General features: G+C 37.1%; 1 protein-coding gene across 3 annotated transcripts in view; it reads left to right on the forward strand.

The window, feature by feature from the left end:
- CDK14 (cyclin dependent kinase 14) overlaps nucleotides 1-24,719 on the forward strand; it is a 239,519-nt gene that overhangs the window by 86,124 nt on the left and 128,676 nt on the right. For all 3 annotated transcript variants that reach the window (XM_063303604.1, XM_063303606.1, XM_063303605.1), the window contains exons 4-5: nucleotides 1,215-1,294; nucleotides 20,022-20,116. In XM_063303604.1, the coding sequence (XP_063159674.1) occupies nucleotides 1,215-1,294; nucleotides 20,022-20,116 (175 nt within the window). The remainder of the gene's footprint in view (nucleotides 1-1,214; nucleotides 1,295-20,021; nucleotides 20,117-24,719) is intronic.

Below are 24,719 nucleotides of genomic sequence, written 5' to 3' on the forward strand. Positions count from 1 at the left end.
CCTGGGAGTTTGAGGGTTCTGTGCATTATCTTAGCTGTTCCTAGCACTGTACTCTTCTGGACAGGGATCTCTGATGTTGTTCCTGGGATCTGTTGGAGCCACTCTCCCAGCTTGGGGGTCACAGCCCCAAGTGCCCCTACCGCCACTGGGACCACTTTGGCCTTCACTTTCCACATCCTCTCTAGTTTCTCCTTCAGCCCCTGGTATTTCTCCAGTTTCTCATACTCCTTCTTACTGATGTTGCTGTCACTTGGTATTGCCACATCTATCACCACCACTGTCTTCTGGCCCTTGTCTATTACCACGATGTCCGGTTTATTGGCCAGTACCTGCCTGTCTTTCTGGATCTGGAAGTCCCACAGGATCATATACATATACATATACGTATTCCAAAATAGTATATTTTCATTTGAAGCTTGAAGCTTTTCCTAAATTACATAAAAATGGTTTTATAGAAATAGCTATAGATAAGGGAATAACACAGCATAGGCACACTGTGCCATAAAGCAACCTAAAATTGTTTAGAACACAAATACATGGTGATTACAACTAAAAATATCCTTTGCTTTTGCCTTATTCACTAGTGAGGAATCTAAAAGTTCAAAATATAGAAAAGCAGCATAATGGCCATACCAGTTCTTTTTTGGAAACAATGTAACATTAAGTAGAAGTTACATAGGATATAAACAGAAAACAAAATAGAAAAAAAAACAATAAAATAATATATTCTGAAACATTACCAAGAATAAAAGAGGCAGGCAGATTCGTTCCATTCTCAGGAAATGGCAAAAATTATAATTAAATATAGTTATTGATGGATGTTGCTGATTTAAAGTTGGCCAGGATGAGCCATGAGCCATAGTTTAATTGCACCGACAAAGCAACTATAATTCATACATCTGTTTCATCTTAATTCAGTAGTTTGGAGAATAGGCTTGCTGAGAACTATAAAAGCCTACATAGACATTATTTCTATTTTTTTTTTGGTAATAAGTGATAAACGTCCATTTAAGTTTAAACCATCAAATAAGATGTCACAGGATAATTGGAATAAATACCCAAGGTTACATTTTAAAATTTAGCTTAAAAAGTGATAATGTGCTGTTTTTGTGGATGGTAACAGTCAGAGTCTTAATCATAAGAAGCTAGTGTGCTGCAAATAGAAAAGTCTATCAAAGTGCTGAGAAAATTGTATTTTGTTCTTTTTATTCCAGGGTAAATGGAAAGTTAGTGGCACTGAAAGTGATAAGACTTCAAGAAGAAGAAGGTACTCCATTTACGGCTATCAGAGAAGGTATGCTTTTTTATAGCGCTCAATTATCTCTTCCCTCTTTTTGTAATTGCAGCAGACATCTTCTTTCCAACTTCTTGTTGATTCTGAAGAGCCTTTCTGTTTCTCAAATTATATGGTTATAGTCCTTGGAGGAGGAGGATTGCTACTTAAAAATCAAAACCACTCTAATGTGTGGGAGTTATGATGAAATAAAACAAATCTGTTTTCTGTGGCTGGCTTATATAGGAACTGGTATCAGGTGTACACAACAGCATGTATGCACTTGTGGAGGTGTCAAAATGCCAGTGGGAGTTCATGTTAAGAGTATTCTGTTCACGGAACTGCTGCTGTGAAATAGAATCCAAATCCAGGATAATTTTAATTTGGCAGTGTTCCAAGAATGATAGCTCATCCATTAATTAAAGTCACTGAAGAAAGTATACTAAAGAGAACATTTTAAGAGATAATGTGAAGTTACTTGATTTTTTAAAAAAATGAACAATGTGGTCAGCATGTTCCAGAGATATTAACTGATGTTACTGGATAAGGGAAGAAATGTGGATTCCATTAAAAGAGGAGCTAAACTCTGAAGTAGTGCGTGAGGAGAGAGGCTAACAAGGAGCGTTCAGCTCCAACTAATTAGCCATTTATTGTTGGGCATTCTAGCTATGAATTTTGTGAGCTTACAGTATGTCCAATACATGAAAGGGCGCTAAACTGGGGGAAAGCTGAGCTGTTTTGTAGATCCACTATGGAAAATATTGATCTTATTATTTCTTAAATCCTGCTATGTTTCCAAAAAAGGAATTCAAAATAGCATAGCTATACTTTTCAACTTCAGCAAAGGATCGTTACCTTGTCGTGGTGCTGGAGCTTGAGCACCTCAATGATGCCATGAGCTAAACCGTGAAGGACCACCCAAGACGGGAAGGTCATGACAGAGAGGTCAGACTAAATGTGATCCCTGGGGAAGGTAATGGCAACCCACCCCAGTATTCTTGCCGTGAAAACTAAATGGATCAGTACAACCAGAGATATGTCGGTATACCATCGGAAGATGAGACCCCCAGGTCGGAAGACGGTCAAAATGCTACTGGGGAGGAACAGAGGATGAGCTCAACTAGCCCCAGACGTGATGACGCAGCTAGCTCAAAGCCGAAAGGACGGCTAGCGGCCGACGGTGCTGGTGGTGAACGGCGAATCCGATGTTCTAAGGATCAACACACCATTGGAACCTGGAATGTAAGATCTATGAGCCAGGGCAAATTGGATGTGGTTATTGGTGAGATGTCAAGATTAAAGATAGACATTCTGGGCGTCAATGAACTGAAATGGACTGGAATGGGCCACTTCACATCAAATGACCACCAGATCTACTACTGTGGACAAGAGGACCACAGAAGAAATGGAGTAGCCTTCATAATTAATAGTAAAGTGGCTAAAGCAGTGCTTGGATACAACCCAAAAAACGACAGAATGATCTCAATTCGAATTCAGGGCAAGCCATCTAACATCACAGTGATCCAAATATACGCCCCAACCACAAATGCTGAAGAAGCTGAAGTAGAGCAGTTCTATGAGGATCTGCAGCACCTACTGGACAACACGCCTAAAAGAGATGTTATTTTCATCACAGGAGACTGGAATGCTAAGGTGGGCAGTCAAATGACACCTGGAATTACAGGTAAGTATGGCCTGGGAGAACAAAATGAAGCAGGACATAGGCTGATAGAATTTTGCCAAGACAATTCACTCTGCATAACAAACACTCTCTTCCAACAACCTAAGAGACGGCTTTATACATGGACTTCACCAGATGGACAACACCGAAATCAGATTGATTACATCCTTTGCAGCCAAAGGTGGCGGACATCTGTACAGTCGGTAAAAACAAGACCTGGAGCTGACTGTAGTTCCGATCACGAACTTCTTCTTGCACAATTTAGGATCAGACTAAAGAGATTAGGGAAGACCCACAGATCAGCTAGATATGAGCTCACTAATATTCCTAAGGAATATGCAGTGGAGGTGAAGAATAGATTTAAGGGACTGGACTTAGTAGATAGGGTCCCGGAAGAACTCTGGACAGAAGTTGGCAGTGTTGTTCAGGAGGCGGCAACAAAATACATCCCAAAGAAAGAGAAAACCAAGAAGGCAAAATGGCTGTCTGCTGAGACACTAGAAGTAGCCCAAGAAAGAAGGAAAGCAAAAGGCAAGAGTGATAGGGGGAGATATGCCCAATTAAATGCAAAATTCCAGAGGTTAGCCAGAAGAGATAAGGAATTATTTTTAAACAAGCAATGCGTGGAAGTGGAAGAAGACAATAGAATAGGAAGGACAAGAGACCTCTTCCAGAAAATTAGAAACATTGGAGGTAAATTCCAGGCAAAAATGGGTATGATCAAAAACAAAGAGGGCAAGGACCTAACAGAAGCAGAAGAGATCAAGAAAAGGTGGCAAGAATATACAGAAGACCTGTATAGGAAGGGTAACAATATCGGGGATAGCTTTGACGGTGTGGTCAGTGAGCTAGAGCCAGACATCCTGAAGAGTGAGGTTGAGTGGGCCTTAAGAAGCATTGCTAATAACAAGGCAGCAGGAGACGACGGCATCCCAGCTGAACTGTTCAAAATCTTGCAAGATGATGCTGTCAAGGTAATGCATGCTATATGCCAGCAAATTTGGAAAACACAAGAATGGCCATCAGATTGGAAAAAATCAACTTATATCCCCATACCAAAAAAGGGAAACACTAAAGAATGTTCAAACTATCGAACAGTGGCACTCATTTCACATGCCAGTAAGGTAATGCTCAAGATGCTGCAAGGTAGACTTCAGCAGTTCATGGAGCGAGAATTGCCAGATGTACAAGCTGGGTTTAGAAAAGGCAGAGGAACTAGAGACCAAATTGCCAATATCCGCTGGATAATGGAAAAAGCCAGGGAGTTTCAGAAAAACATCTATTTCTGTTTTATTGACTATTCTAAAGCCTTTGACTGTGTGGACCATAACAAATTGTGGCAAGTTCTTAGTGGTATGGGGATACTAAGTCATCTTGTCTGCCTCCTGAAGAATCTGTATAACGACCAAGTAGCAACAGTAAGAACAGACCACGGAACAACGGACTGGTTTAAGATTGGGAAAGGAGTACGGCAGGGCTGTATACTCTCACCCTACCTATTCAACTTGTATGCAGAACACATCATGCGACAAGCTGGCCTTGAGGAATCCAAGGCTGGAGTTAAAATCACTGGAAGAAACATTAACAATCTCAGATATGCAGATGATACCACTTTGAGGGCTGAAAGTGAAGAGGAACTGAGGAGCCTTATGATGAAGGTGAAAGAAGAAAGTGCAAAAGCTGGTTTGCAGCTAAACCTCAAAAAAACCAAGATTATGGCAACCAGCTTGATTGATAACTGGCAAATAGAGGGAGAAAATGTAGAAGCAGTGAAAGACTTTGTATTCCTAGGTGCAAAGATTACTGCAGATGCTGACTGCAGTCAGGAAATCAGAAGACGCTTAATCCTTGGAAGAAGAGCAATGACAAATCTCGATAAAATAGTTAAGAGCAGAGACATCACACTGACAACAAAGGCCCGCATAGTTAAAGCAATGGTGTTCCCTGTAGTAACATATGGCTGCGAGAGCTGGACCATAAGGAAGGCTGAGCGAAGGAAGATCGATGCTTTTGAACTGTGGCGTTGGAGGAAAATTCTGAGAGTGCCTTGGACTGCCAGAAGATCCAACCAGTCCATCCTCCAGGAAATAAAGCCAGACTGCTCACTTGAGGGAATGATATTAAAGGCAAAACTGAAATACTTTGGCCACATAATGAGAAGACAGGACACCCTGGAGAAGATGCTGATGCTAGGGAGAGTGGAAGGCAAAAGGAAGAGGGGCCGACCAAGGGCAAGATGGATGGATGATATTCTAGAGGTGACGGACTCGTTGCTGAGGGAGCTGAGGGTGTTGACGACCGACAGGAAACTCTGGCGTCGGCTGGTCCATGAAGTCACGAAGAGTCGGAAGCGACTAAACGAATAAACAACAACAATACTTTTCAAGGGAAAGATTTTTCACTTTCTCTGAAGTACATGATCCTGTCTTTGAAATGTAGTTGTCATCAAATGTTGGTTTCCAAAAGAAGGTTAATCCATTATGTTTAATTCATTATAGTTGAGGATTCACTGTAAATGTAACACAGTTTTATTATATAAAAATTAAATGTCTTAAGAAATCACTTTAATATTACATGCATTATGTGACTAGCATTCCAGTGTTAAAATTCCATTTCTCTATACTGAAGTAACGAGAATATAAAAGAACTAGTTAAGATCACAGTACTGAAAGTGTCAATTATCAACCATCAGCCACTTTCAACGTAAAGTATGCTGTTTGAACAATTGCTATAATTCCTTCTGTAGTCTTGTGTCTACTTGGAACTGTTCCAGATTTATAGTGCTTTTAATTATTAAAGTGAATACATTGTTTTGTCTGCTTATTTGATTTATATGATCATGCAGTTCACAAGAGTGACACCAAATTACTTACATTTTGAAGAAACATGAAAACAGGGAATTAAAAATAAAATATAAAATACTATACAATGTCATATAATTAATATAATATAATTAATACAATACAAAACAAAACAATATAATACAATACAATACACCTTCAGAACATAAAAATAACAGGATAACATAATAATGGAAATAATAACAGGGGTAACAATGGTAATGGAAACAACTATGGCCAACTAACACATATTTCATTCAAAGTTTTACATTCCATACAGGCTCATCCCAGTCATATTAAACTTAATAGAATTTCATTTTTGATTGTATGGATCTCCCTACAGGAGGTCTTCATTCTGTGTTTTAATGAGTAAAAGAGCTCTACGTTAGGTTAAAGAAATGCTGATTGTGCAAACATTAAATAGATCTGAGGTTGCTATATACCTGTATCTTACAGGAATTGCACGCCTTCTGAAAGTTTCAGAAGTATAAGATCCACGAACATAAATAAGCATCTGACGATGAAGGATAAGCATTTAATATGCTGAAACAAATCCATCCATAGAACTTTCTTTTTTGACTTGAACTATAGCTGGCCAGAGTGGTGGATTTGAGATAGGTGGCTCTATAAATCAAATAACTTTAAAAAAAAACAAAAAACCTCCCATTGTCTTGACCTGCAATAGTTGGATAATCAAAGAGCCTTGAATGCTGTAATTCATATTTTAAATTTTCTTGAAAAGCTTCTTGTTTAGATAGCTTCATCACATGTAACTTGGCTAGTCTCACAGCATATTTTTAAAATAAAAGAAATTGAATATTAGCAATAGTTGTTTTACTGTCTATATTGATAAAATTATTGATGCTCAATAATAATAATAATAACTACAACAACAACAACTTATTTATGCTTTAAGACCAAATAACAAAGAAGTAACACATTCCAAAGAAACAGAAATATAAGAACAATAAATATGAAATAGAATAATGGTAAAAAAAAAAATGAAAAAAACAGATTAAACAAGAAATTAGTTACTAATTAATCTTATCCATGGCATGAAGAAATAAATATAGAAGGCATTTGTTATATAATAGTTAAAAAGTCAAAACTGTTGGCCTCCGAATGACAATAGCAATTGCACAAAACTTGATTACTTTCCTAGATGTTTCAAGATGCGTCAGCCAAAAGGAGGCTATTTTTCTCCTTATCAACGGGGTGGTTATTAAGTCTGCATGTCAAGCTGTATAAAAAGAACTGCACAATAAACAATGGTTAACAGACTCTGTATCATGCAAATAGCAGTCTCGGATTAGCATATTATTGTATCTTCCCTCTGATATCATGGAAGGCAGAGGATCAAATCTTGAAGCTCTTTGACACTCAAAATGTTTGTTAGGTAATTTGCTGGGTAAAATGTCTTCCACACTGAAAGAAAATTGCGGGAAGATGGGGGAGAGGATAGTAGTGTAGTTACTTTGAAGATTGGTATTAAAAGTATGGTATTTAAATTCCATATTGGTTCCCTCAGGTCCTAGCGGAATCAAGTATTGAACTAAGAGCTGGTGACTTCAGAATAGTTGAGTTTAACGCTTTTTTTCAAAGGTGAATGAAAACTATTCAGGAGAGTCAGAGTGGCCAAAGAGCCCTCTGTGAAAACCTATTTAGCTTAGAATCTAACTTGGCAACATCTCATGAGCTTCTAGTGTAACAAACAATTGGATATGTTTTGGGGAACTCAGAGAATAGACTTTCCAATTTTTTATTTGCCTCAGTGAATCTGAATTTTTTGTGGGCATAGGCCGAGTCTGAGTGACCAGGATGTCTGCTAATCAGAGGTAGGATGAATCTGTTTCAAATGTCTCTATAAAAGGGGCAAGAAGAACATGTTCTGTAGTTTCCACCTCTCCAGAATCACAAGGCAAAGACTTTCAGCCAATGGTACTTTTTTATATTTACCTTCCAATACTGCAGAGGGGAGTGCATGACAACCTCAGAATTGTGCTGGCAGTGACACCTTTCAGAAGTTCTCGTCAAACTGTGGAAGGCTGAGGCATTTAAAGGCCTTGGTTTGATGCTGGCTTTGTTTCCAGTGAGTACAGTAAGCAAGTTTTTATTGGCACTACCTTTGTCTCAGAGCAATTGATGACAAGTCTATCCTCTCTACAATATAATACAAGCATCTACAGACTAACTTTTAGGCCCACTTCAGAATATGATAGCATCACCTGCACGAAGAGGAACAAAAGGTTAATTTGTCAGATTGGGTGGATGGAAATCAGCATTTCTAGAGTTTGGTTATGGAGTTTATGTAAAATTTGAGTATGTTGCTTCATTTCATTTTTAGTAAGCATTGGTGCTGAAAGGGAACTTGGTATCAGATTGGCACTGAAATATTTTCGTATAATTTTATAATAAAAAGTAGGAGTGCTCTATCAAAGCACGAAGTTACCAGCTTTCCTAAAGCTGGATCCTAGGAACTGAGTCAGACATTATTCTTGAACTGATAAAGGTGACATACGGGACACATTTTGGATGATTTCCACTGTTAGAACTGTAGAGTAGTTGAGTATGGAGCTTCCTGCTCTAAATCGCACTTACTTCTCAGCCTGAAACTTACCCTAAGTTAGCCAGTCATACAATTTCCAATACAAGTTTAAGTGTAGAGTTTACTAACTATACTTAGGAGGCTAATTGGCCAATAATTCACTGGATCAAAATTAAGGTAAAGGTAAAGGTTTCCCTTGACGTAAAGTCCAGTCGTGTCCGACTCTAGGGGGCGGTGCTCATCTCCGTTTCTAAGCCTTTAGAGCCGGCGTTGTCCATAGGACACTTCCGGGTCATGTGGCCAGCATGACTCACGGAATGCCGTTACCTTCCCGCCGAAGCGGTACCAATTAATCTACTCACATTTGCATGTTTTCGAACTGCTAGGTGAGCAGGAGCTGGGACGAGCAACGGGAGCTCACCCCGCCGCGCGGTTTCGAACCGCCGACCTTCCGATCAACAGCTCAGCGGTTTAACCCGCAGCGCCACCGCATCAAAATTAGCTTTAAAAAAAAAAAGAATCCTGAACCACAGTACACTAGGATGCTGATATATGACAAACATGATCAACACACTAAATAGGGAGAACGCAGGGGTCGTCAGTCAGGTCTGGCTTTAGTAATTTAGCCAGGATCAAGTCCCCTTCCATCTCATTTTTTCAGTTGGTGTATCAATTTGTAGACGTCTGCGCTATTCTTGGATGACCAGTCTGTAATAGTCAAGAGAGTTTGAATCACTTAGCTCATCATTGAATAACATTTGGAAATGCTCAGCTCAATCTTTGGAGAGAATTGATATCACAAGCCCAAATGAATCCTTTGGAAAAGTTTAGGCTGTCAGGTGCTAAAAATGTGAGGCCTTTCTTATCCTTGACCATATGGAGTAGTGGCAATTGTTTACTTGGACCTCCTTTTTTTCTCTTTAAAATAAATACATATTTTTTAAAAAAGAAAACTAATTCACACAGGAAGTTTTAATTTAATTTTAATTTAATTTAATTATTAAACTTATTTGCATGCTGCCACAATCAAAAATGAATCTTGGTGGCTCACATAGAGTATAAGTCCTAAAAACTTCAAGTGATTTGCCATTGGCAAATGACAATTTGCCATTGACACAGTCCCATCAAACCAAGACTTGGGATTAAACCTGTGTACAGAATTGTTCAGTGGAACATTACTGATGCTCAATAGCAAGAATGAAAGTTTCTTTCTTTTGATACATATTTTATTCCTTCCTTTCCTCTAACATTAGATTCTAACTGCTGAAATAATATGACATTGGAACAAGCAGAACATACCAAATTTAACAAACATGAATTTGTTTGTTAACCAAAAAATCATTTATTTTCATTTGAGACTATTGCATCATATGCTAGGATGCTTGCTCAAAACTCGTTGGGGAATTAAATTAAAACAGAGCCATCTGGTTATCTTTACATTTGCTGTGAGGACAAAAAAAGCCATGTTAAATTAGCATTACATAACAAGCTTGCTAATAAAATGCTTAGTATGAGTTCTCATTTCAAATTAACCCATAACTGCCTGTTTTCAACAGCATTGATGTGCTGGTTATGCTTATAGAGTTTCTATCCTCGTATCTCCTAGTTTATTTCTACCTTGCGTTATTAAATCGGTGAGATTTTTAGGTGAGGATGGGACTAGATGCAGTCGGTAAGAGTGATACTTACATTGTACAACTAAAACTGCAACTCATTGGTAAGTTCAAAATAGATTAGCTAAGTTTCTGTACAGAAATACAGTATTGCTTTCTGATCCAGGTTGTCCTTGTTTTGCTCTTAACCTTTGAGTAAGTTTTATTATCTTTCGTTATCTCAATGGCAGAAAAAAGCAAAATACAGTGAGACAAGAGTGATTATAAAAATACAAGTATTCCTTCTCAGGTTTCAGATATTTTATTTTACATCCATTCTTTGACTTAGTTCCATTTGCCAGAAATAAATAGAATTATTACAAACTATTTTTTAAAATCTGTTCAGTCATGTCTAATTCTCAGAGACTGCCTGGACAAGTCCCAGCAGTTTTCTTGGCAAGGTTTTTTTGCAAGTGGCTTGCCATTATCTCCTTCCTAGGGCTGAGAGAGAGTGACTGGCCCAAGGACACCCAGCTGACTTTGTGCCTAAGGTGGGACTAGAACTCATGGTCTCCTGGTTTCTAGCCTGATGCCTTAACTACTACACCAAACTAGCTCTATTACAAACTTAAATAAGTGCTAAAAATTAAGATTTGAGAGAGCTGTATACTGTATTATAATTATATTTTAATATAATTATATTAAATTACCTTGTTCTTTTGATGTACTATCCTACTACAATAGCATTCCAGACTAAGTCCCAGACTAACCCCAACCCTCTGTCAGTCTTGCTGACAATTTTCAACAGTATAAACAGGTAAATATTGTATACCAGGTAGCTTTTCTCTATTTCAAACAGTCTAGCAAGAATTAGTTCCCTTGTGTAAACTGCAAGCAGAGCTTATTTGAATGATTAGTCTTTCTGTGAGGTTGGATTCTGACCTGGACTCTGGAAACAAAACTTATCTTGAGCCAGAAGGGGGAAATGAAAGTTATTGGGAAAGAGCTGGGGAAATAGAAACTAGTAATGACTCAGCAGAGCGGGAGAATTCGAGTATGCTGATTGGGCAGAACCTGGAGGGAGGTTTGAATCCTCCAATTAGTGTGCAAGAGAGGAGAGTGAAGAAGCGCACGAAGCAAAAGGCAGCCCGATTGGCTAGAGAAGAGAAACGGCATGAAAAGGATCCCATAAAAAGGCACCAGCGCCAGGAGCAAACTGCCAGAGACAACCGTTCTACTGCACTTACAGCTTTGTCAGAAGAATCCTCATCAGGAAATGAAGCCTTGCCTGTAGCCGACACGGAATCATAGCCAGCTCCTTCTACCAACGCGGACCTACCTCCTTCGCACCCAGATCCAGCTGAGTCCAGCTTTGCATCCACTTCCGCATGTCATCTTGCTGCTCCAGTTGAGTCCAGCGTTGCCTCCAGTACCAAGCCTTGTCTTGCTGTTCCAGCCAAGCCCAATCTTGCCTTTAGTTCCAAGCCTTGTTTCGTCATTCCCGCCAAGCCCAGTGCTGCTTCCAGTTCCAAGCCTCACCTTGCTGTTCCAGCTACGTCCAGCCTTTCCTCCAGTTCTGAGTCTCGACTTGCCGATCCAGCCACACCCAGACTTGCCTCTAGTTCCAAGCCATGTCTTGTCGCTCTAGCTAAGTCCAGCCTTGATTCCAGTTCCAAGTCTTGTCTTGCAGACCCAGCCAAGTCTAGCCTTGCTTCCAGTTCCAAGTCTTGTCTTGCAGACCCAGCCAAGTCCAGCCTTGCTTCCTGTTCCAAGTCTTGTCTTGCAGTCCCACCCAAGTCCAGCCTTGTTTCCAGTTCTAAGCCTTGTCTTGTCGATCCAGCTGAGTTCAGTCTTGCCTCCAGATCTGAGCCTTGTCCTGTCGCTCCAGCAGTCTTGCCTAGTCTCCATGGTCAAGCCTAGCCTCGCCTCGGTGCCATGTCCTGCAATCAAACCTCAAGCTACTTCTTTCAGTTGTAAATAGTTGGTTGTAAATAAAGATTCCCTCTTATAATTCTGCATGGCCATCTCATAGTCTGAACAGGACACTTTCTTCCCTTTTTTCTATGCACATATAAGATAATATATAGAACAGACCTAAGAAAATAACATAATTACTAGTATTTATGAGTTGTATGTTCTTCATCTTAGATTCTTAACTGCTCTTGGTGATGATTTCTTTCTAAAACCTCAAATAACTTGTTTAAGCTTAAAGAACATACTGGGTTCACCACAACCTAAAGGCAACTGGCTGGTTCCTTTTACCTTTTATTGGCAGACTTCATTGCTTTATCTATCTCTATTCATTCTCTTTCTTCCCAAATGTTTCTTCTACTTACAGGAAAGAAAACATTTTTACTAATTACTTTATCTGTAGGAAGCAGACTAGTCAAAATATTTTATATAGAATTTAAATTACTACTGTTAAAAAAAACACGAAATAAAAATGTGTAACTGCTATTGCTAACAGTGCACATGCAAAAGCAACTGTCCCAGTGGAACACAAACATCACACAGCTCCAATAGGTTTCATATCTCTATAATCAGTTGGCTACCTGGACTTCTGGTGGGGACATGGCCAACTGAACAGCTGTACCTGTGAGTTCTGTGGACAGAACTGACAAATTGGCAGTTTTTTGGGCTTGGGCAGGCTTTTTCTTGAAACCCAGAAGTGTCTTCATGAATAAAGAAATGCTCGGAATTATCCCATCTGTCCTCCAGAATGGCGACTAGCAGTCAGAGAATCACAAACAGCATTCGCGCCAATCTGATAAGAGCCCCCGGGAGGCTGGGACATCGCCATTTCCAAGCTGCGCTGTATCCTTATAGAGACACTAAGTCAAGCCACCCCATCTCTAAATCACCCAATTTATACATATTTTTATGTGCCCCTAAGAAGCTTTTTACAGCAAGGAGAAGCGATCTCTCTTGGTGCTTATCGTTATTTTTGGGATTAATTTTTAAAAAAATCTTCTTAAGTTTTGGCTTGTTTCCCAAATACTACAGAGGATTGAGAATAAATAATTGCTTCCATGCTATTATTTCTGTACTGAATTTGAAGAATTTAATTTAATATTTTCCTAGACATTGAAACTGCTGTTTTGAATCTTCAGCTTTCTGTTGCCACTTTCCCTGGGAGTTGCCTGCTAGCATACTTTCACTTGTGTCAACATCTTTCAGAAATTTTCCATTATCTCATTAACTCCTACTTTCATTAGTTAAGTATCTAGGGGGTGCGATAATCTACTACCTGAAACATGGAGGATTTTAAGCAGACTTTCTCAGAGTTCTGTTGTGAACTTAAACAGTCTTTTAATCAGATTTTTTTTTATTCCTGTCAAGCTATTTTGCAAGATATTTGGGACATTGTAGAAAATATCAGCTTTAAAATGTGTCATCTGGCAGGGGATGTCGTGGAAGAAGTTGAGGAATTCAACAGTCATAGAATGTTTCTGCTGATAGCAAGATCATGGCTTTTGCTGACGACGACCAGATTGTGGAACTGAAGGAATTAAAGGGGCAGATCGAATCACAAATCATAAATGGAATCGTATTTCTGATGGAAAGTTATGGGAAAGAAGAGGTTTTTTTCCTGTAAGAGGGTTTTTGCTGAGAAATCAGAGTTTTTAAGGGGGGCAGTTGGGCCGTTTGATTTTTTTAAATGAAAAATGGGTTGTATGTAATGTGGAGATATGTAAATGCTTTGGTATATTTTGGAAGTGGGGTCTTAAGAATGTTCATTTGGATTGCTTTTAAGGCTTGTTTGACCATACTCTTTTTTTAATTATTTGGATTAAGATTAATAAGGTATAAACAATAAATGCTGGTTTTAGGTTTAATAGAATTAAGGTTGTTATAATTGCAGTATTATTAATTGTAAGAGTAGACAATTTATATGTTTTTTAGTTTGATCTTTACTATAGTGGACAGAAATGTATAGAATAGTGGTAGAAAGGAAATAAATAAATGTTGTTTTAGGGGGGAGTTGATTAGGAGGTTTATATATTTCTTTTTATTTAAAATATAAGGGGAAGGAGCAATTGTATTTAGTGATTTTTATAATGTGTTAATGGAATGATTTATAGAAATAATATGATTTTGGTCTGATATAGAGTAAGGGATTGATTATGGAAATTGCTGTATAGTCTTGCTGTTAAAAGTTAGAAGTCACCTCTTTATGTAATCTTTCAAATTCTTTTTCTTCTTGTGTTTTCACACCATTTTAGTTTTTTTCTTTTTGTATTTTTTTTGCTTTTTTGTAGTTTTCATCTTTGCTCTAAATCTAATAAAATTCTTATACAAATAAATAATCAATCAATCAATCGGCTACCTGATCTTTGATTGACAAATCAAATCACAATGTTGTCCCTCTATTCTGTTAAAAAATCCTACAATTTTACATAATTGAATTATTTTAAATAGTAGCAGCACAAATGTTTTCTTAACTCTAGTTCTGCTTGTTAGTTTTATTCTTCCATGGTCAGATGCAGGTGCTGTAATCAAAACAGTGAATTTAATGATTTTAATTGGCAAAACTACAGATGTAAATTGGAGGTATCATGTGTTTCCTTTCTTATGGTCTTCTCTAGTTTTACATTTCAGAAGAGTTACTTCATGAGATAGAATATCAAATATTTTCATTACAACTGCATGTTAAATTTTGCTCCTCTGTATCTTTCAACAAGAGAGATGAAAGCCAATGTAGATTCTTAAAATAAGTCTTGGGATCTGATCATAGCTCCTTTACTGCTGTGTCATAGTTTGTCAAATCAAGCTGAATTGTCTAGTAGAGCTTATTTTTTATTCTCCAGTAAACCTTGTTTCTTATTCACAATATCCTTAAAACATTGGTCAGATTTGTGCTTCAGTAGGCCTATTGTTAAAAAAAAAATCAGACAAATACCCATCACAAGTAGACCTAAGTGCCTATTTTAACACAGACCCTGCTCATTGAAACAATAAAGCAGTATTTACTTGATTTTGTCTTATTGGATCCTAGTGCCACTTGTAAACGGGATCCCAGTGCCACCTGTACGCAGTTTTTGTAATCAGCATTATTTTTAATGGTTTAAAAAGTGTGTGGAATACATTTTTGATAATATATCTTTTGAGCTGACTGATGACATAATGCTTAGCTTTTTGAAATCTGTGAAGGGAGAAATTATTTGCTCCCTTATTAAAACACTTTTCCAGATACAGATACCCAAGTATCTCCTAACTGGCTATTTCTTTAAGACAAATGGCTTTCTTTCCTATAAATAAGTGTTGCATTCTGTGTATTCTTTTAGGCTCTCCATTCTTTAAATTCCTTAAATTGTTATTTGTAGCAAGAATGTCTAAATAAGTGTAGTCTGACAGCAGCATTAGAGAGGATTGTTAGTGAGCTATTTGGATATCCACTGCTTCCAAAATTGTAAATTGCTTGATTATGCAAGAATTGTCTATTTGGAATTGCAAGGTTAGAGTCTTTTATTTCTATTTTAATCCATAGGATGTGAGTGCTGTTTTACTTTCACTAGTAAAAAATAAACATTTTTAGCTTTGCTTCATAATTTACTTTATATTATTTGTTCTAACCTCAGGAAATTCATTTTATATACTCCAGAGAGAGATGTTCAGAGATAAAGGCTTAAGATCAATTCAGCAAGTGGACTAAAGTTGCCCTGTCTGTCTGTCCATCCGTCTGTCCGTCCATCCATCCATCCATCCATCCATCCATCCATCCCTGCCCATCGGGGGACTCTGGGTGGTTTACAATGATCAATTAAAACAACAGTCATACAATAAATAAAATATACAGTATAAAATTACAGTAATAAATAATATAAATAAGAGTAAAAAGTAAAAAGTCCAAGTGGCTAAAGAATCTAAAACAGTCCAAGTGTGGGAGGAGTGGTCTATAGTACTCCTGTATGAGGGAGATGGGCGGTGCTAAAAATATAAATAAATAAATAAATAAACAAATAAATAGCAGCCATCCCCATGAAGATCTATTCCCCTCTCTGCCCGAAGCGAGGCGGCAGAACCAGATCTTCAGACTCCTCCAAAAGGCCAGGAGCAATGGGGCCAATCTCACTTCCGGGGTAGCATATTCCACAGGGCAGGAGCTACTGCAGAGAAGTCCCGCTTCCTGGACCCCGCCAAACGAAGTTGTCTTAGAGACGTGGTCTGCAGCATGCCCTCTCTGCACGATTGGGTGGGACAGGTTGATGTAATGGGGAAGAGGCGGTCCCTCAGGTAACCTGGCCCCATGCCATGTAGGGCTTTAAAGGTGATAACCAACACCTTGAATTGGACCGGAAAGCAGACTGGTACCCAATGCAGCTCGCGCAGCAGCGGTGTTACATGTGCCCTTCTAGGGGCACCAAAAACAGCCACGTGGCTGCATTCTGGACCAGCTGAAGCTTCTGGATACTTTTCAAGGGTAGCCCATGTAGAGTGCATTGCAATAGCCTATATGAGAGATAACAAGGGTATGAGTGACTGTTCGAAGGGCCTCCCAATCGAGGAAGGGGTGTAACTAGTGCACAGTATGTAGCTGCTCAAAGGCTCTCCTAGCCACGGCTGCCACCTGCTCTTTGAGCAGGAGCCGTGAGTCCAGGAGGACCCCCAGGTTACACACTGGGTCTGTCTGGGGCAGTGTGACCCCATCCAGAACTAAAGATGACAACTTCCCAGATGCTAAGCAGCCCCCAACCCACAGCCACTCCATCTTACCAGGGTTCAGCTGAAGCCTGTTGTTCCCCATCCAGACCCCCACAGCCCCCAGGCACTGAGACAGGGCAGTCACAGCATCACTTACTTCACCCGGGATGGAGATGTACAACTGAGCATCATCAGCGTATTGATGATACCTCACCCCGTGGTGACAGATGATCTCACCCAGCGGTTTCATGTAGATGTTGAAAAGGAGTGGAGAGAGTACTGAACCCTGCAGCACCCCACAAAGAAGGGGCTGAGGGTTGGATCAGTCGCTTCCAATCACCACTAATTAAGAGTGGCCCTGGAGGAAGGAGGTGAACCAGCACAGAACCACACTGCCCACCCCCAACTCCCTGAGCCGCCCCAAAAGGATACCATGGTCGATGGTATCGAAAGCCGCTGAGAGATCAAGAGATCAACTATTAATTAGCTGACAGTTCACTTATTCAGATATCTGTGTAATCCTTGTTTTATATTGTTGACAGATGTATACACTTATATTCCTATCACTCTTATTACCTTTTCAAGTAAACAATGTAATACAAAGAAGAAGGTTAATTAGTAGTAAGCAATAAAAGAAAGAAAAAAGCTGGCTAAATCTAGTTTATATCAACACCATCTTTTCAAATCTATATCTTGTTGCAAACCAACCATACTTCTACCAGGTCCTTATATCAGATACATTGCCTTTTGGTTTTTTTAAATTTCTGACCTCTGAGAATCTGAGTTCCATCTAACTATGACTTACTTGATCTTTCTGTTCCCTCTTTCTTCATATATTTGTTTAGTGATTTGATCTTCATTCATTCTCTTTGTATGACTGAACATGCACTTTTGTATTCAATCTGCATTCCATTCTTGATTCTGTCTGTTCTTGTTTGACCTCATATGCTTCCTGTGTAACCCATTCCTGTTACATTAAATATACTTTTGCCCTTTTCTTGATTTACTCAACTCCAACTTCTGTAAAATGGGCATCTTATACACAATAATTATACTTCTTTCAACAAATATTCATAATTTTCAACTAAACACCTACTGCCTACTATCCTTCTACCAGCATTTCACATCATATTTCTTCTCCATCCATTTCCCCATACTTGATAAACTTTCTACCAAGGTGCACAAATTAATCTACTTGGTATAAATTTTACTATTTACAGTGGTGCTTAAAAGTTTGTGAACCCTTTTGAATTTTCCACATTTCTGCATAAATATAACCTAAAACGTGATCTGTTCTCCATACAAGTCCTAAAACTAAATAAAGAGAACACAATTAAACAATGAGTCAAAACATACTTGTTCACTTATTTATTGAGGAAAATGATCCATGATTCTTTTAGTAGGTTGACAAGAAGCATATAATTCCAAGATTAAATGTTCAATTTTTAAAACAAAACTAGCCCTTACAAAAATAATTTGAAGAAAGACAGTTCCACCATACTGAAGGCTTTATAGGTATACATAGACTACTGTCTGCAAAACGTTTCATTGCATAACACACACAGTTTTAAGCTACCTCTATGTCTATAAAGGATGAATTTATATTTATCATCCCCAGTGAATATATTCATGACCTTGTCTGACAACCATAATATTATGATTTCATTTAGCAATGAAATGGGTTTGTACAATTTATTGTCTAAAGAATCCTAACCTTCTTTAAGTATCCCTTAAAGCCTGATTCATTGATTTTGGGATGTCCCTTCCATCTATTAAATAGTAAAATAATTGTTGGAAGTGTTTTGTCAAGGTGTTTTGGAAGAATTTATAGAATTTCATTTTTAGGGGGAGGGAAAGAGGGAGAAAGAATGTATGTGATAATTGAATTTATAAATTTTAATCTGGCAGCCTCACCTAATTTCAGTGTTTGAATAGCCTTCTATATATATGTCTGAACTTAAAACACATTAGTTGTGGAAGGCTCCATGATGTTCAGATTTGGCTTTAAATGTTAATATGTTCAACTATAAATTGAATGCACCTGTATGTGAATTAGTAGAAGGGAATGTAATTTTTCATAGAATTTTTGAAAAACTTTAGTAGTCTTTTTGAGGTAGAAATGATTATGCCCTTATTATTTTTGACATTATCTAAGTAATTGTATATGTATAAACAGTAATTACCTAAGGGTAACAACTCACATCTCTCTTTCAGAGATAATTTTAAAACTTTCTTAATAATTAAAAGGGACATACAACAATAAACCAAGAGAGTGACCTGGATAATTTTCCTATATTGGATTTACAAAAGAGGCTTGTTAAAGTTTTGAAGAATCTTGTGAGAAAGGACAAAGAAAAAAATGAAAAGAAGTCAAGTTCTACAACATTATTTGAATGGACTAAAGATTAAGATATTTTTCATTTATTTACTTTATTTATTTATTTGATTTCTGCAGCCGCCCATCTCAGCGAGTGACCCTGGGCGGCTTACAACAATAAAACTATAAAACAATTAAAACAATTACAATTAAAACAGTTAAAATATAAAATAAATACAAAATATATATACATGGCTGCCAAGTGAGCAATGCATGGATGTTAATACAGCCAAGAGACGGGATCATCCACATGCTCGAGGGTATGTTAGAAGCAAAAGGAAGGAATTTAAAGTTGGTTTATTTGATCAAGTTAAAATAGATATGTTGTTATTTCTGATAACCCTTAACAGACTTTTGCTGACACCAGGACTGAAATGACGATGCTTTATGGATTTGTTTATACATAAATGGGATATGGGAAGAAGAGATCATTTGTTGTATTTAAGAGGAGGTGATAAGTTACTAAAATTGTTTTATTTGTTGTGATGAAGGTGGGAAGTCACTTCTTTATATATTTGTTTTCTTTTTCTTTACTATATTCTTTTCTCTTTCTGTTTTTTCCTTTTTTCTTTCTTTTCTGCACCTTTTACTCCTTTTTATTCTTCTATCTCTTTTTTTAGTTTGTATTAGTTTGTATTGTTGTAATTGTAATCTTCAATAAAATTACCATTAAAAAAACTTGTCATGGATTTTGTTGTTACTATTCAACAGACTTAAAATAGTTTCAACATGAAGTGACTGGTTTGGATATTGCAGTATTAAAACATTGAATAAAATACTTTCCTGCAGCCAATTGGTTCTAATAACCACATTGATTTTTTTGAAATGATTGTTTCTAATAGTAGAAATGACCTAGCAAGAATACATTTTCTCCTGTTTCTTATAAACAGGGGGAGAAAATGCACTAATCTCTTCCTCTGCAGGTTCAGCTTCGTGTGGAAAAAAGTACAAAATGCTGATGCTGAGGCATTCCAATTTTCAGAGCATCTACAGAATATAACTGTGTTTTAAAACACTTTTTGGACAAAAGTGTTGAGTACTTTTTTCATGGGTTTCGCTTTTGTCTTTCAGCGTCTCTCTTGAAAGGTCTAAAACATGCTAATATTGTGCTGCTTCATGATATCATCCACACAAAGGAGACGTTGACACTGGTATTTGAGTTTGTGGTAAGTTTACATTTTTTGTTTTCTATAACCTAAGCCAGGACCCTTAAAAACAGAATGACTGCCATTTGATAAAAGACACCTGGATAACTTACGTAGTAGTCCCTTGCTGCTGATAGAATGGGCTGATTCAGTTTGGAGAGCAATATGAAGAACATTCCATAATTAGAATACTGTGATAATCATACCAGACATTGTCTGAAATGTTTTTTTCCGATATGTGAGACAAACCCTTTTCAACTATCTTGAGTCTTTTTCCTCTTCCCCCTCCACTATATGGAGGTGTATAATTCCTATAATTAGACTCATTTTATAGTATTTATTCCTTATCTGCATACAATTTATTTTACTACATTTTGAAAGCAGCCTTAACGGCTCCATGATGTGCTAAAATACAAGATGTAAATATTTTAAACAAACTACCGCAACCTTGCTTTTAACCACTCACTTGGTACTGATAAAAGAACAAGAACTTGTATGTTGCATGAAAGGAGGAAGTAAAAAGAACTGAGAATCCACCCAATAAGAAACTCGCATAAAAATACACCAGGTTTTTCAAGGAAAAATTGAGGTGTTGGTCTTTCTTCAGCCACCTCTTAACAAGCTAGTAACTTTTTTTTGCAAGCTAATAGGTTTATGCATTTATTTACAAGGACTCTGTTATATAACCTTGCAGTAAGTGAAACCTTTGTAAGTGGGCTATTTCGTAATTCTGATCAAAATATACCATTATTATAGATTCAGGTAGATATTGTGAGACTTAAAAAGGAACTTACAGAGTTAAAACTCTCTGTGTTTCTTTAATTGCACCTGGAGTTTCTGTTTTAATAATCAGTATCAGAAAACACTAGTGAGTGTAGTTTGTACTCCATAGGCTGTTCTCCCTGAGTTGCATTTCAGCTATTAATTAAAACGTCAGTTTCCACGGTATACAATTTAATGATCTAATTCTGTTCAGAGAATTGTTTTGTGAAGTTTGGATTTAATCATTCTTTCCTAAGACCAGCGTATGGTATTTATATAGTATGATTTCAGTATCTAGCTGCAGTACTGAATAATGAGTAATCATAATTAATCCTCAAATTTCCACAGATGGAATAGAGAATGTGTGGTTTATAAGAAGGAAATGAATTTCAGTTAGATTTAACTTTTAGATAGCATGTATCTACCTTTATAGTCAATAAATCTGTACGGTTAATATTTTAGTGACAGTTGATGTATATGCTTAATGTTACATGCTGTTTTTATGAGTGGTGATCTCCTACCTTATTATAAACTGCTCTGATTGTCAGAAGGCAAGCAGGCAGATAAAGGGCCAATATCTCTGTTAAAGTTAATGTAAAAGAATACTGTATGGCCTAGAGATTGTGTCAGATTAGTGTATGAACATATATCAAAGCATGGAGATAGAAGAGAATGTGCAAACTACTGCATCATTACATTAATTCACAAGTAGTTTTGCTTAAGTGTTACAAAGAAGCATAGAGCCATACAGAGAAAAATGCCAAGTTAAAAAAACAGGTTTTAGAAATGGCAGGAGGATACACATCAGATAGCTAATATAAGATAGATAGTGGAGCTAGGAAGAAAATTTAACAAAGTTTATGTTTGCTCAATAAAGACCACAGCAAGACCTTTGTGTGAATCATATCAGAATGTGAGATACATTTATTTCTCTGAAGAACTCCTATGATGAGCAGGAAACCAGTATAAGAACTGAGTTTGGAAGAATCGAGTGGTTCAGAATATAAATGCTCTTATATCTACTTAATGTATATAGTGAATATATAATGACAAGTTTGGAAGAGTTGACAGCTGAAATCAGACTTGGACATCAAAACATTTAACACTTTGAGATATACAGATGATATCATTTCTTAGCTGAAAGTAGCTTAGACTTAAGAGATGTTATTATGAGAATAAAAATGGAAGATGAAACGTCTGGGTTAGTGTTAAATATAAGAAGACAAAGGCAATATCAAACAATTAGTGAACTTACACTTCAGAACATATCAATAAAGGTTGTAGACAGTTTTCTGGGGTTCAGAATAGGTAGGAAAGGGCAATGTGCTGGAGAACTTGACATTAATTCTAAGGAAGGATGTAATGACAAACATAAATAAGAATAGTAAGGATAAAAATATTGGATGACAATGAAGATCAAAATAATTAAAACAATTTTTTCAGTGATGAAATATAGCTATGAAAACTGGACAATGAGAAAGGTTAGGAAAAAGATTTATTTTTGATTTATGGAGTTGGATACAATTACTAAGAGTACTGTGCACTGGAAGAAGAACCCAATCACTCAGTCTCAGAACAAATAAAAGCAATGATCAGCAAACAGAAACTCACATACTTAGAGTATGAGATATGAGATATGAATTATTAAAAATTATTATGCTTGGCAAGGTTAAGGGAAGTAGGGACAGTGGGTAAGAAACACAGATGGGATCAAGGAGATCACTAGGATGTCCCTGGAAGATTATCTCCACATAAGATTGAGAAGAAAGGCATTTGGCCATACAGTTACCAGGAGACATGCTAGTGCAATAGTACCTAACAAACAATCCATAATATAAAACTATTCTTCTCTCAGACTACATTTTAACCCAGTATGGCTGCATATCATGCAGAAGCAATCAGTTGAGCAAGGGAAGGAGAGATAACATACATGTGGATGTGAAACATTTAAAAGAAGTATTGCCTGCAGCATGGGGAGATACATTTTCCATTTGACTCACTGGTCTGTAGACAAAAGAACTAATGAATTGTACTAGGGAAAGATTATGCCTTTCTTTCGATTAACTAGCCAGTTGAATATTTCTTTCATGATGACTTGCTTTTCTCAGAGATCCACTGGAGGCTAATTTGCCTTTATGAGCTTGTGCATAAAATGTTCGGTTTTGCTTTGAACAGTTAGCAAAATAATATCCATTGGTTATAATAAGCCTATACAGAGTTAACTTGAGCGAATCTGTCTAAAAGGACAGAGAATAATTGCTTCATTTAATGTCTAGCAACCATTGTGTCAGGAAGTGAAGATCTGTGACAGTGTTCTCTAAATGCTAATGAATTGCCAATATTGTATTAAATGATGTAAATATTCTGTCAATAACTGATACCTGAACATTATATTCTACTAATGAGAAATTACAAGATAACATGGGCAGCTATGCTGTCTGTTACACTTTTTAAATTTTAAAAACTAGCTTGTAATATTTGCTGCTTCATGTATTTCATGAAAAAAAAATGCAATTTATCTGATCTTTTTATTCATTGAATGTATGTGCATGTGCTTATACAAGCATGAATTTGTGGATATTGCATATGCTATTTTTAAAAAAGATTCTCAGATCAAGTTAAAACCTTATTCTTGCTTCAATGATGAGCAAATTGCTTGCTTTACCATTTAAAAATTCCCTCTTCCACAGTATTTAAATAGAGAGAAAGTTGCTGAAAACAGAGGAATGAGCAAGTGATACAAATGGCTGTTGAAGATAAATCTAAAAATTAGGTGTTACTTAGTAGAGGCTATTTGCCTGTTGTATTTAATCTTTTTTTCAGCTCTGTCTCTTCTTTCATTCGTTGTCCAATTACTTCTTCCCTTTGCCTCTATCAGAATGCTTATGTATTTAGTAATCAAATTTATATGCCTCCCAACTCATAGTGACTCTGGGCAGTATATAAAGTAAAAACAATCCAATACAATGCAAACAGAAGAAGGCAATAATTCGGAGATTAAAATACCAAATGCATTAATAAAGGCACATATTTCCTAGTATAGTGCTTGGGAAAAGGCCCATTTAAAGGATGGCAAAGTCAGGGCAACTCCAGCCTCTTGGAGGATATTATTGCAGAGGGCAGGTATCATGACAGAGAAGGCAATGCCCCATCAGGTCCCAGGTCCCTAGATGACACTGTTTTAGGGATGGAATCTGGAGCATTCCTGTTCGGTCAGGTCTTACAGAATATGTAGAGAGTCACAGAAGTGGTCTTACAGAATATGTAGAGAGTCACAGAAGTGACCTTGGAAGAAATATGCAAAAACTGTTACAAAAACAAAAGCATACTTTAAGCTCAGGAAATAGAGAAAGAAGCTCTGGCTGACTCTACCATTTTACCCCATCTCTGGAGTACAAGAAGAGAGGAAAAACACACAACTAGCTCATTAAATGGGGTTTCACTTCATTAATTTGGATTTGAAGTGAATAGAGAGCTGTTTGGTTCTTAGTAAAAATATTAAAATCAAGTAGAAATGTGTATGTGTAACACTAGTACTTCCAGGGCTGCATATAAAAAGATTTATATGCTAAAATTTGAGTGCTATAACAAGGCACATAACTTTTCTTGGAAAGAAATATTCATTTGGCTATACTGAGAGCCATATTCCTATAGATAGTGAATGGGTCAAGTTCAAAAAGGAAATATGTTTAAATTTTCAATTAATTGAAATTAAATATAGTTAATGTATTATTTTTCAGTAATGCATTAAATAATTTATTACAATTTGGTAATACAGTAACTTTGAAAGGTTCTTGAAGGCTTCACCCAGCGTTTTTAAGGTTCAGTAGATCTTTGTCAAATGTACCAGTCAAAATCAGGG

The sequence above is a fragment of the Candoia aspera genome, chromosome 4 (assembly GCF_035149785.1).
Source record: "Candoia aspera isolate rCanAsp1 chromosome 4, rCanAsp1.hap2, whole genome shotgun sequence".
Lineage (NCBI taxonomy): Eukaryota > Metazoa > Chordata > Lepidosauria > Squamata > Boidae > Candoia > Candoia aspera.